At 47.0% G+C, this 12,540-nt stretch overlaps 1 protein-coding gene across 1 annotated transcript in view; it reads left to right on the top strand.

Moving 5' to 3' along the window:
• Positions 1–12,540, top strand: part of LOC148442272 (calcium-transporting ATPase type 2C member 2-like) — a 183,279-nt gene that overhangs the window by 161,647 nt on the left and 9,092 nt on the right. Inside the window, 2 exon segments of the mRNA XM_088464101.1 lie at positions 1,569–1,735; positions 5,775–5,843. Coding sequence (XP_088320227.1) covers positions 1,569–1,735; positions 5,775–5,843 — 236 coding nt within the window.

Below are 12,540 nucleotides of genomic sequence, written 5' to 3'. Positions count from 1 at the left end.
GCTGTACTGGCGTCGCGGCGCCAGCGGGGAGAAGGAGCGGCAGCGTGGACGTCCTAAAGGACAGTCTGATGCTGCCGCTCTAAAAGTGTAAAAAAAGTAGAAAAAAATAAAAAATGTCTCTTTTAAAATAAAGCTTAGGGGCTGCTCCTGCAGCCCCACTGCGACAGGGTGATCCGACTCCGGCCGGGCACCAACTAAAACTGAGGTGCCTGTGGCCGGGGGCGGGGTATAGAGGAGGACGGACCCAAGTGCATCCTGGGAGCAGCAAAGCTTTAACTGCGTGGTGCCCATGGATCCAGATCCAGCTATACCCCAAGGTCAACCCTGTGGACCCCCTATGGACCCTGAAGTAGAAAGTTCTGCTGTGTATACTCAGGCTCTGCAGCACATGTAATAGTTCTGCTGTGTATACTCGGGCTCTGCAGCGCATGTAATAGTTCTGCTGTGTATACTCGGGCTCTGCAGCGCATGTAAAGTTCTGCTGTGTATACTCAGGCTCTGCAGCGCATGTAATAGTTCTGCTGTGTATACTCGGGCTCTGCAGCGCATGTAATAGTTCTGCTGTGTATACTCGGGCTCTGCAGCGCATGTAAAGTTCTGCTGTGTATACTCAGGCTCTGCAGCGCATGTAATAGTTCTGCTGTGTATACTCAGGCTCTGCAGCGCATGTAATAGTTCTGCTGTGTATACTCAGGCTCTGCAGCGCATGTAATAGTTCTGCTGTGTATACTCGGGCTCTGCAGCGCATGTAAAGTTCTGCTGTGTATACTCAGGCTCTGCAGCGCATGTAAAGTTCTGCTGTAATAGTTCTGCTGTGTATACTCAGGCTCTGCAGCGCATGTAATAGTTCTGCTGTGTATACTCAGGCTCTGCAGCGCATGTAATAGTTCTGCTGTGTATACTCAGGCTCTGCAGCGCATGTAATAGTTCTGCTGTGTATACACAGGCTCTGCAGCGCATGTAATAGTTCTGCTGTGTATACTCAGGCTCTGCAGCGCATGTAAAGTTCTGCTGTGTATACTCAGGCTCTGCAGCGCATGTAAAGTTCTGCTGTAATAGTTCTGCTGTGTATACTCAGGCTCTGCAGCGCATGTAATAGTTCTGCTGTGTATACTCAGGCTCTGCAGCGCATGTAATAGTTCTGCTGTGTATACTCGGGCTCTGCAGCGCATGTAAAGTTCTGCTGTGTATACTCAGGCTCTGCAGCGCATGTAAAGTTCTGCTGTAATAGTTCTGCTGTGTATACTCGGGCTCTGCAGCACATGTAAAGTTCTGCTGTGTATACTCAGGCTCTGCAGCGCATGTAATAGTTCTGCTGTGTATACTCAGGCTCTGCAGCGCATGTAATAGTTCTGCTGTGTATACTCGGGCTCTGCAGCGCATGTAAAGTTCTGCTGTGTATACTCAGGCTCTGCAGCGCATGTAATAGTTCTGCTGTGTATACTCAGGCTCTGCAGCGCATGTAATAGTTCTGCTGTGTATACTCGGGCTCTGCAGCGCATGTAATAGTTCTGCTGTGTATACTCAGGCTCTGCAGCGCATGTAATAGTTCTGCTGTGTATACTCAGGCTCTGCAGCGCACAGGCGCCATCGTTGGCATGACCGGGGATGGCGTGAATGACGCTGTCGCTCTCAAGTCGGCTGATATTGGTGTGGCGATGGGGAAAACGGGCACAGATGTCAGTAAGGAGGCGGCAGACATGATCCTGGTGGATGATGATTTCTCAACGATCATGTAAGTAAATGAGATCTCCTAAAAGCTACTGACCCCCCCCCCCCCCCGCTCTTCTGTCATTCTGTCTGTACAAGGGATGGACCACGGTGCTCTCCTGAGAAATTGTTTGTGGGAAAAGATTTACTAAATAAATACAGATATTCCTGAAATTAGGGAACAAAGGCCCTCATTCAGAGCCGTACGCTCTGAGCAGAGCGCACGCTCTGAATGAGGGCCGCCCTCCATGAAAATGGAGCGTCCTCCTGGACGCTTGTATAGCTGTAGGTCACCACCCACAGCCTATACGAGCGTGCATTTTGATGGTCGTGACCATCGCGACCATCGAAACTGCGAGCCGGAGCCTGCGGTTGATGTTTTCAACCGCAAGCTCCGGAGTGATTTTGGCTCTATCAGAGCCAAAATCACTCCCACTGACATCACTAGTGATGTCAGTGGGCCGGCTTCTGACGGGAGGCGTTCCCGTGGGAACGCCCCCGTCAGGGAGGCATGCCCCCGGCACGCCCACCAAAGGGGGCGTGCTGTCAATCAACATCGACAGCACGCCCCCTTTGATCAGACACAACGAGCGAAGGACTTTCCTTCATCGTCACGTCTGGCGCATGCGCACGACGGAGCTCCCTCCGTCGTGCGCATGCTCAGTGCATAACATCGACCCACTTGCGAGCGGACAGCCGCTCGCGAGTGGGTCTGAATCAGGCCCAAAGTTTAGTGGATAAAATATATCACTATGTATCTGTTAGTGAGATGATGGAACAGAGCAATGTTCTGCAGATCACTAGAGAGGTCAGTGATGTACTAGTCTGCAGAATATATCACTATGTGTCTTTCAGGGGGTAGAGGGAGCAGAGCAATGTTCTGCAGATCACTAGAGAGGTCAAAGTAATAATCTGCAGAATATATCACTATGTATCTGTCGGGGTAGATGGAACAGAGCAATGTTCTGCAGATCACTAGAGAGGTCAGTAATGTAATAATCTGCAGAATATATCACTATGTATCTGTCAGGTGGTAGATGGGACAGAGCAATGTTCTGCAGATCACTAGAGAGGTCAGTAATGTAATAATCTGCAGAATATATCACTGTGTATGTCAGGGTGCAGAGCAATGTTCTGCAGATGACTAGAGAGGTCAGTAATGTAATAATCTGCAGAATATATCACTATGTATCTGTCAGGGGGTAGATGGAACAGAGCAATGTTCTGCAGATCACTAGAGAGGTCAGTAATGTAATAATCTGCAGGATATATCATTATGTATCTGTCAGGGGGTAGATGGGACAGAGCAATGTTCTGCAGATCACTAGAGAGGTCAGTAATGTAATAATCTGCAGAATATATCACTGTGTATGTCAGGGTGCAGAGCAATGTTCTGCAGATGACTAGAGAGGTCAGTAGTCCTATCTGTAACATATTAGTATATCCGTTACAGGGGACGCTCAGCAGTTATTGCGCTATGACAGTTAGTTTATAGGTCAGCACGCTCGGTTCCCGGAATACAGTAAGTGCTCGCAGTCTGGTCGCACCTCTTATAGTGTTTGCATTGAGTCTATATTGACTCTGAGTGAGCAGCTGAGACAAGGAACATTTCCGTTCCATTAAGCAGCACTAAGGGCTACAGCCGGATGTGTAGTGCTGGATAATCTCTGTAACGCTCGCCATCTGTACTGTACTGCGGCTCTCCGTGATCACTCACAAGTGTAATTGTAGAAATGACGCGCGGAGACGGCTGTCTTATGGCCAAACAATACGTCTCTTATATTCTTTCCTCACTGTGCTGTATAGTAATAGGCGTTACAGCCTCTGCTCTGCACTTACCGTAAAGACCGCACATTACACCCTGCTCCCCCATGCAGGACTGGGACCGTGCAGGCTATTACTATACAGCACAGCCCCTGACATACAACTGCCCACGTAAGCCTTGGTTAGCATTTGGAAAGATTTGGTGGGCGCAGTTTGCTCTACGCTTACTGAACTAAGCATTTTTACGACGCAGGGGTCCAAGGTCAATGTCCCCCCCACTTTCTTTTACCTCACACAGTATGGTTTATTTTTTACAAGTAAGGTCACATTATTTAATAGCCACACCGTCTATATCCCGGCACTAATGGACATTGGCCCTGATTCAGAGCCAGACGCTCTGACCAGAGCGCTCGCTCTGAATCAGTGCCCACCTCCAATAATATGGAGCGTCCTGCTGGACGCTCGTATAGCTGTGGGTCACCACCCACAGCATATACGAGCGTGCAAAATGATGGTCGCGATGGTCTTGACCATCGCGACCATCGAAACTGCGAGCAAAAGCCTGCGGTTGGGTTTCTCAACCGCAAGGCCAGGAGTGATTTTGGCTCTATCAGAGCCAAAATCACTCCCACTGACATCACTAGTGATGTCAGTGGGGCCGGCTTCAGACGGTAGGCGTTCCCTTGGGAACGCCTCCGTCTGGCAGGCACGCCCACCAAAGGGGGCGTGCTGTCAGTCACCATCGACAGCACGCCCCATTTGATGAGACACTCCGAGCGAAGTCTTGCGCATGCGCACGACGGAGCTCCCTCCGTCGTGCGCATGCGAAGTGGGGACCATCGACCCACTTGCGAGCGGACAGCCGCTCGCGAGTGGGTCTGAATGAGGGCCATTGTCCCGTGATGACATAATCTGATGATGAAACGCGTTGGGTGCGAATAACATGGTGCATGGACATACGATTATGAATGAGAGAGACCTGGTGAGCTGGTATTATGGCTTTATATAATATAAGGTAGAGTCGCACCGACAACATAGACCGAGTGCATGGTGGGGGGCGTTCGGGGCACTAATAACAGTGGTCAGTGCAGTGTTGATAAATGTGGAGCATATTTATATTGCAGTGTATTTTAGAGACGCCCCCAATATTCAGGAACATGACGAGTGGCTGTAACAGGTCACATGTAACTCTCACACTTCTCTATCCAATACCAATCAGTGTTTATACAGTTGTGTCTCCACGTCAGTCATCTTCCTAAATTACCGTACCTGGGGCGATGGTTACGATCGTGCTACCTTAGCGGTGAGGCTGCCTCCGTTGTGCTTCCTGCCGCGGAACCCATCACTGAGCCCGGACGCCGCAATGCGGATTCTTCCCAATGATGATGGGAGACTTGGCGTCACAGCTCCGTATAAACCGCCTCTGAGCTGCCTCAGGAACGTCACATAAAGGATCGGCCAGGTTGATGGTCGCGATGGTCAAGACCATCGGGGCTTGCAACGAGACCCTTGTGGTAGGGTCTCGTCTGCCGCAAGCCCCAGTGAGCTTCCGGCTCTATTAGTGATGTCAGTGGGGTCGCCCCCAAACGGCAGGCGTTCTGTCGGGAACGCCTCCATTTGGCAAGCCGCCACCCCGCCCCGCTTACAAAACTGTGTAAGCTGAGAATTTCTCCCTCGCATCGGGGCTTGCGCACGCGCAGTGCGGCCGCTGCGCGTGCGCTGGGCCTCTACATCGACCCGCTTGTGAGTGGGTCTGAATGAGACCCTAAGTCAGATCAAGAAAACAGCAGCGCAAAGTTTGGATCCATTACAGAAAACACAGGGACATATTATATATTATACTAATAATGGCAAAAGTATTAATTTAATAAAATAAATAGGGAGCAGATATTTGCATTATTATGAAGGAGCCAGAAATGCTAATTATTATGATGGGGGAGGGGGCATAGATCATATTTATTATACTGAGGGGGTCAATGGTGGTTTTGAAAGCGATTTTCTGCCTGTTCTGCTTTAATAAATCCATCGGTTTGTAAGTTGCTCAAAATACCTCAAAGTCCTCAAATTGCGGGTTGTGAAATCTCATAATTACATGTACCTAGGGCTGATGTAGGGAGCGTGTTGCTCTTCAGCTACTGTGGAACTACAAGTGGCAGAATGCGCTGATATGGTATTTGGAGCGTGTGTTAGCCTGGCCGGCCTGTAATAACACAACTTGTTACGGTGATTGCACTTTATAGAGCCGCTTGTGCGCTGTCCATGATTCCTCGCTAACGCTCGGTCTGTGTCATACATTGCAGGAACGCCATTGAGGAAGGGAAAGGGATATTTTACAACATCAAGAACTTTGTCCGGTTCCAGCTCAGCACGTAAGTGAGGACAATGGCCCCATGTACAGACAGATGTGTTACTGCTCCATCTACATTTACATTGCAGTCAGATGGGATCAGGAACCACGTGCTGCGATCTCATTCACCCCCCGTGTTACCCAAGGGCAGGGTTCTCATTCACCCCCCCCCGTGTTACCTAAGGGCAGGGTTCTCATTCACCCCCCGTGTTACCTAAGGGCAGGGTTCTCATTCACCCCCCATGTTACCTAAGGGCAGGGTTCTCATTCACCCCCCGTGTTACCTAAGGGCAGGGTTCTCATTCACCCCCCGTGTTACCTAAGGGCAGGGTTCTCATCCACCTCCCGTGTTACCTAAGGGCAGGGTTCTCATTCACCCCCCGTGTTACCCAAGGGCAGGGTTCTCAATCACCCCCCGTGTTACCTAAGGGCAGGGGTTCTCATTCACCCCCCGTGTTACCTATGGGCAGGGGTTCTCATTCACCCCCCGTGTTACCTAAGGGCAGGGTTCTCATTCACCCCCTGTGTTACCTAAGGGCAGGGTTCTCATTCACCCCCCGTGTTACCTAAGGGCAGGGTTCTCATTCACCCCCCGTGTTACCTAAGTGCAGGGTTCTCATTCACCCCCCGTGTTACCTAAGGGCAGGGTTCTCATCCACCCCCCGTGTTACCTAAGGGCAGGGTTCTCATTCACCCCCTGTGTTACCTAAAGGCAGGGGTTCTCATTCACCCCCCGTGTTACCTAAGGGCAGGGTTCTCATTCACCCCCCGTGTTACAGAACGAGCCCATAGATTGGTTCCCCATCCCTGGTCTAGTATATGGCAGCCTAATGATGTGTTGGCTGATCTCCTTTTGCTTAATATACAGGTTGCCTCATAAAGTAGCACAGGTGCATTCATTCAATAATTGATGTGACTCTGATATTTCAGTTGTGTTTATTCAATTTGGAAGTGTGAGCTAGGTAATCTGATTCGAAGCTTGGATAATTGCTATATATAGCATGTGAAATATACCAGTCAGTGTGTCAAGGTGCCCATACATCAGCGACTTGTTGTCGCGATGCGAAGAGAAATGACGGCGTTTCCGGGTGGTAACGTCGATCTCCCACCATCGATGTTCTGCGAACCGTCGCCGGATCGCAGACATTTCACTTGTTAAATGTCAGAGATTTGAGAATTGCGATAATTTTTTGATTGCGATCATCAAATGGCCGAAATCCAACATGTTGGATTTCTGCGATCCTGGGTTGTAGCATTGCAGGATTGCAGCAATTCGTCGCTAATGTATGGGACACCATTAGATTCATATTCTTAAGCTGGATACACACTGCTATATCACCTGTTCACTGGAACGGGCAATATACAGTCAGGTGCATAAATATTGGGACATTCACAGAATTTTCATATTTTGGCCTCTATTCACCACCACAATGGCTTTGAAATGAAACAAACAAGATGTGCTTTACCTGCAGACTTTCAGATTTAATTTGAGGGTAATTACATCCAAATCAGGTGAACGGTGTAGGAATTACAACGGTTTCTATATGTGCCTCCCACTTTTCAAGGGGCCAAAAGTAATGGGACAAACTAAACAATCCTAAATCTAACTTTCACTTTTTAATACTTTGTTGCAAATCCTTTGCCGGCAATTACAGCCTGAAGTCTGGAACGCATAGACATCACCAGACGCTGGGTTTCATCCCTGGTGATGCTCTGCCAGGCCTCTACTGCAAATGTCTTCAGTTCCTGCTTGTTCTTGGGGCATTTTCCCTTCAGTTTTGTCTTCATCAAGTGAAATGCATGCTCAATCGGATTCAGGTCAGGGGATTGACTTGGCCATTGCATAACATTCCACTTTTTAGCCTTAAAAACCTCTTTGGTTGCTTTTGCAGTATGCTTCGGGTCATTGTCCATCTGCACTGTGAAGCGCCGTCCAATGAGTTCTGAAGCATTTGACTGAATATGAGCATATAATATTGCCCGAAACACTTCAGAATTCATTCTGCTGCTTTTGTCAGCAGTCACATCATCAATAAATACAAGGGAACCAGTTCCATTGGCAGCCATACATGCCCACGCCATGACACTACCACCACCATGCTTCACTGATAAGGTGGAATGTTTGGGATCATGAGCAGTTCCTTTCCTTCTCCATACTCTTCTCTTCCCATCACTCTGGTACAAGTTGATGTTTGTCTCATCTGTCCATAGGATGTTGTTCCAGTACTGTAATGGCTTTTTTAGATGTTGTTTGGCAAACTCTAATCTGGTCTTCCTGTTTTTTTTTTTTTGTTTTTTTTCATCAATAAATTTTTATTGAATAAAGTACAAAATTTTTATGGGGTACAGAAAGAAAAAAAAGGGGGGGAACATACATAAAATAAAAGGATGTGACAGTACACTTGAAGACATCAAACAAAAAAAAAAGAGAACCAATAAAGAAACCATAGCTGCCTGAACATGTACTTAGATGTGCTAGTCCCGCTCTGGAGTCTCATTTAGATCAAAAGGAGAGGCACCCTGAGGAACCGGAGAGGGTAGGGATAGGGGTGGCGCTCCCCCATTTGTGACATACAGATACCAAGGATACCATTTTACAGTAGGGGATGAAATAGTCATAGAGTGAGGAACCTCCCCCGTCTCCATTTCAAAATGGGATTGTGTTTTAGTTATGACTTTGGCAAATGGGGGAGGGGAAGGGGATTTCCAACTCTGAGCGATAGTAGCTTTAGCAGAAATCAGAATATGGCCAAGAACATATCGGTCAGATTTGGGTACAGAGATTGGGTACCAGTGGAGAAGGGCGAGGGAAGGATCTGGGATTAAGGTGAGACCGAGGACATCTTTAATAAGGTTGAACACTTCCTCCCAAAAGGGGCGTATTACAGGGCAATCCCAGAAGACATGAAAAATAGATCCTTCAGAATGACAGAGACGCCAACAGAACTTTGAGACTGTAGGCCAAATTTTATGCAATCTAGAGGGTGTCAAATATAATCTATTTAAAAGTTTTACATACATTTCAATATGGTTAGTGCATTTAGATATAGAGAAGGTAGAGAGATAGATAGTCTCCCATTGTGAGAAGGTAAAGGTACGTTGAAGATCTGCCTCCCACCGGAGCTGAGCAGGGGACTTAACCGTCGGGGCTATGGGGGAGAGTACGGAATACCAAAAAGATATTGCACCCCTAGAGGAGGGGTTATTAAGTTTACTTAGAATTAGATGTGGTGGAGTCTGGAATACGGTAGGGCCGGTGTTCATCAGAGCATACCAATGTGTGAGTTGGAGATAGTAAAACCAGACTGATGATCCCAATGGGTACTTAATGCACAAATCTGTGTATGGTATTAAAGAGGACGGGGAGAGAAAGTCTGCGAAAGACACCATGCCCAAAGACATCCAGTAGGACAAATTGAGATTAGGCAAGATCCTGCTCAGCGCCCGAAGGGAAACATTTCTGGTAGGTAAGGCAAAGTCGAAATGGGCCAAGAGACTGTTATACCAAACTTTTAAAGTGTCCAATATTGTTTTAGGGAATAAAGGGAGTTGTGGTCGCAATCTATGAGGTATCCATAAAAGGTCAGGGAGGGGAAAGTGCCGCAGGAGTGCATGCTCCAGATCAACCCAGGGTTTGACTGCAGGAGGGAGAGACCAGTCACATATTTGAGAAAGAAGGGCCGCTTCATGATATCTAGTCAGGTCAGGGAGATTAAGGCCTCCCTGAGGTTTAGGACGAACCATGCGACTATAAGCCATTTTATGAGCTTTGCCTTTCCAGACATATGAAACCATCAAGCGGCGCATCTGTTGCAGTAGCCTCCCTGGGACAACATATGGAATAGCACGGAATAGGTACATCAGTTTTGGTAAGAGCATCATTTTGAACGCCGCTATACGGCCCAACCAGGAGATCTCGTGGCTCATCCAGGCAGTGGCTAGAGAGGACAATTGCAGCAAAAGGGGAGCATAATTTTCAGTAAAGACACCATCAATAGAGGAAGGTATATTAATTCCCAAATAGGATAGGGAAGACTGCTTCCAAGTAAAAGGATAACGACTCTTTAATGATCGTAAATAAGAAGGTGAGATATTAATAGGTAAAGCTTCAGTTTTTGTAACATTCAATTTATAATAGGATGCTGCGCTGTAAGAATCTAAAATGCCTTGGAGCGATGGCAGCGAAATCTCCGGGTCGGTGACAAACAACAAAACATCATCTGCAAACAGACATAGTTTATGGGAGGTATCATAAACAGAGAGCCCTGGGAACTCAGATGATTGTCGAATCTTTTGAGCAAGAGGTTCTATGGCCAACACGTATATTAGTGGAGAAAGTGGGCACCCCTGTCTTGTGCCGTTAGAGATTGAGAAGGGTGAGGAGAGAAATCCGTTACTAAAGACACGAGCAGAGGGATCAGAATAAAGGGCATTAATGGATCGGAGAATATCGCCCCGAAATCCATACCGATGTAAAACCTGACGCATATAATCCCAGTGAAGCCGATCAAACGCCTTCTCAGCGTCAAGGGATAAAAGAAGGCATTGTCCCTTATTGAACGATACCCATTCCACTAAATCCAAAACCCTCCGGGTGTTATCAGGAGCCTGGCGCCCATGGACAAACCCAACTTGATCAGGATGTATCAGACGGGGGAGCAGTGGGTTTAAACGATTGGCGATTAATTTAGCAAAAATTTTCACATCCGTATTAAGGAGCGCGATGGGTCTATAATTTTTACTCTCAGAGGGGTCTTTACCAGGCTTCGGGATGGTGACAATTTGTGCTTCTACCATTTCGGGTGGGAAGGATCCAATATCGGAAGCTTCCGTAAATAAATTTAGCAAAATTGGGGAGAGGGCTTCAGTAAATACAGAGTAAAAGGAGTTTGAAAAGCCATCAGGACCAGGGGCTTTGCCCCTGGGTAGTTTCTGAATGACTTCCTGAATTTCCTTCAAGGACCAAGGGGCGTTCAGGGACTCCAGGTTGTCCGCATCTAGGGAGGGAAAAGATAGGTTATCTAAGAAAGAGGATATAACAGTAGCTGAAGGTTGGGGGATTGAGGGATCCTCTCGTAGATTATATAATTTCGCATAATAATCCGAAAATAAATTAGCAATGTCAAGAGGATTAAGGCATTTCGTTCCCGAGGGGGTTAATAAACATTTAATTCTATTGCGAGCTTGCTGGCCCCTCAGCTTCCGGGCTAATAGGCGGGAGGCTTTATTGCCGGCCGTATAGAACTTATGTCGTAAACGCGAAAAAGCTGCCTGCATACGTGACATAAAGAGCTTTTGGAGTTGTGTTCGCACTTCTTGGAGTTGTTTGCGCAATGCTCTAGTGGGATGAGTTTGATTTTGGGACTCTAAGGACCGAAGGGACGTTTCCAGATTATTCTGTAATTCATGAGAGCGAGCCTTAAATTGAGCTCCTTATTGAATGGAAGTACCACGGAGTACTGCTTTTAAGGCACACCAATGTGTGAAAACAGAAGTATCGGTAGGGGAATTAGTCTGAATATATAATTTAAGAGAATCAGTTAGGGCCTGCAGAGTCTCTGAGTCTTTTAATTGATACTCAGGAAGGCGCCAGGGACGCCTAGAGGGGATGCGTTGACCTATACTCCAAATCCACAGGACAGGCGCGTGGTCAGACCAAGCAATAGGGAGGATTTTAACCTTTTTAGTAGATTGTAGAGTTCGTTTATCTAGAAGGATTAGGTCGATTCTGGAGTAACTATTGTGGACTGAAGAGTAAAAGGTATAATCCCTCTCATCAGGTAGATAAGTACGCCAAGCGTCATACAAATCATATTCCGCCAATAATTTCTTAAAGGCCAACGATGGGCCCGTTTCACGAGGGGAAGAGGAATGTCCCTGCGGCGAGGACCTGTCTAGTTTAGGATCGAGGACTAAATTAAAGTCGCCCAGCAAAATGAGAGCACCTTGTCTAACTTTAGATATCTCCTCAAAGGTGTCTCGTAAAAAGGGAACCTGTCGGGAATTGGGGGCATATAGAGATACCAAAGTGACTAAAGTCTCCTCAACCTTCCCAATGAGAATAAGAAACCTGCCATTCCCATCGTCCACTTTCCTATGTAACTCAAATGGGGTGTTAACATGAAACAGTATAGCAACTCCATTACGTTTGAGAGGGCTATTAGCCGTATAGCATACAGGGTATCGGTGATCCTTAAATACGGGGGGGCTTAGGATGAGATGTGCGTCTCCTGGAGAGCTACAATATTAGCCTTATGATAATGAAAAGTAGAAAGAGCCAAGCGTCTCTTTTGTGGGGAATTAAGCCCCTTGACATTTAGCGAAAGAACCTTAACCATTGGGACATTGAAAACAGTGCATAATGTAAGCTCCTCCAAGTATATATGTCAGACGGCAACAAAACAAAAAAGAAAGGTTACAGATGTACATAAGAAAAAAGGAGAAAAATAAAAAACCAAGGTAAAAAAGAAAAATAGAGAACCCAAAAGGCCCGGTATATCGGGCCACAGTAGTTGCCGTGAGAAAACAATACGGCAACATGGTTAACATGTGGGGCGGGTCGTGACAATACCCATCCCTGAGACCTATTATGAAACATAATATAAACATATAATGATATAACATATTTACCTACCCCTCTCCACCCTAACAACAGGGAGATAATCCCAATACATATTATGATGGAAAAGAGGGTAGGAGGAGGGGAAAGGGATTATTTT

Source organism: Taudactylus pleione, unplaced genomic scaffold (genome assembly GCF_031769625.1).
Source record: "Taudactylus pleione unplaced genomic scaffold, aTauple2 ptg001576l, whole genome shotgun sequence".
NCBI lineage: Eukaryota > Metazoa > Chordata > Amphibia > Anura > Myobatrachidae > Taudactylus > Taudactylus pleione.
This window is presented reverse-complemented; position numbering and strand designations above follow the sequence as displayed.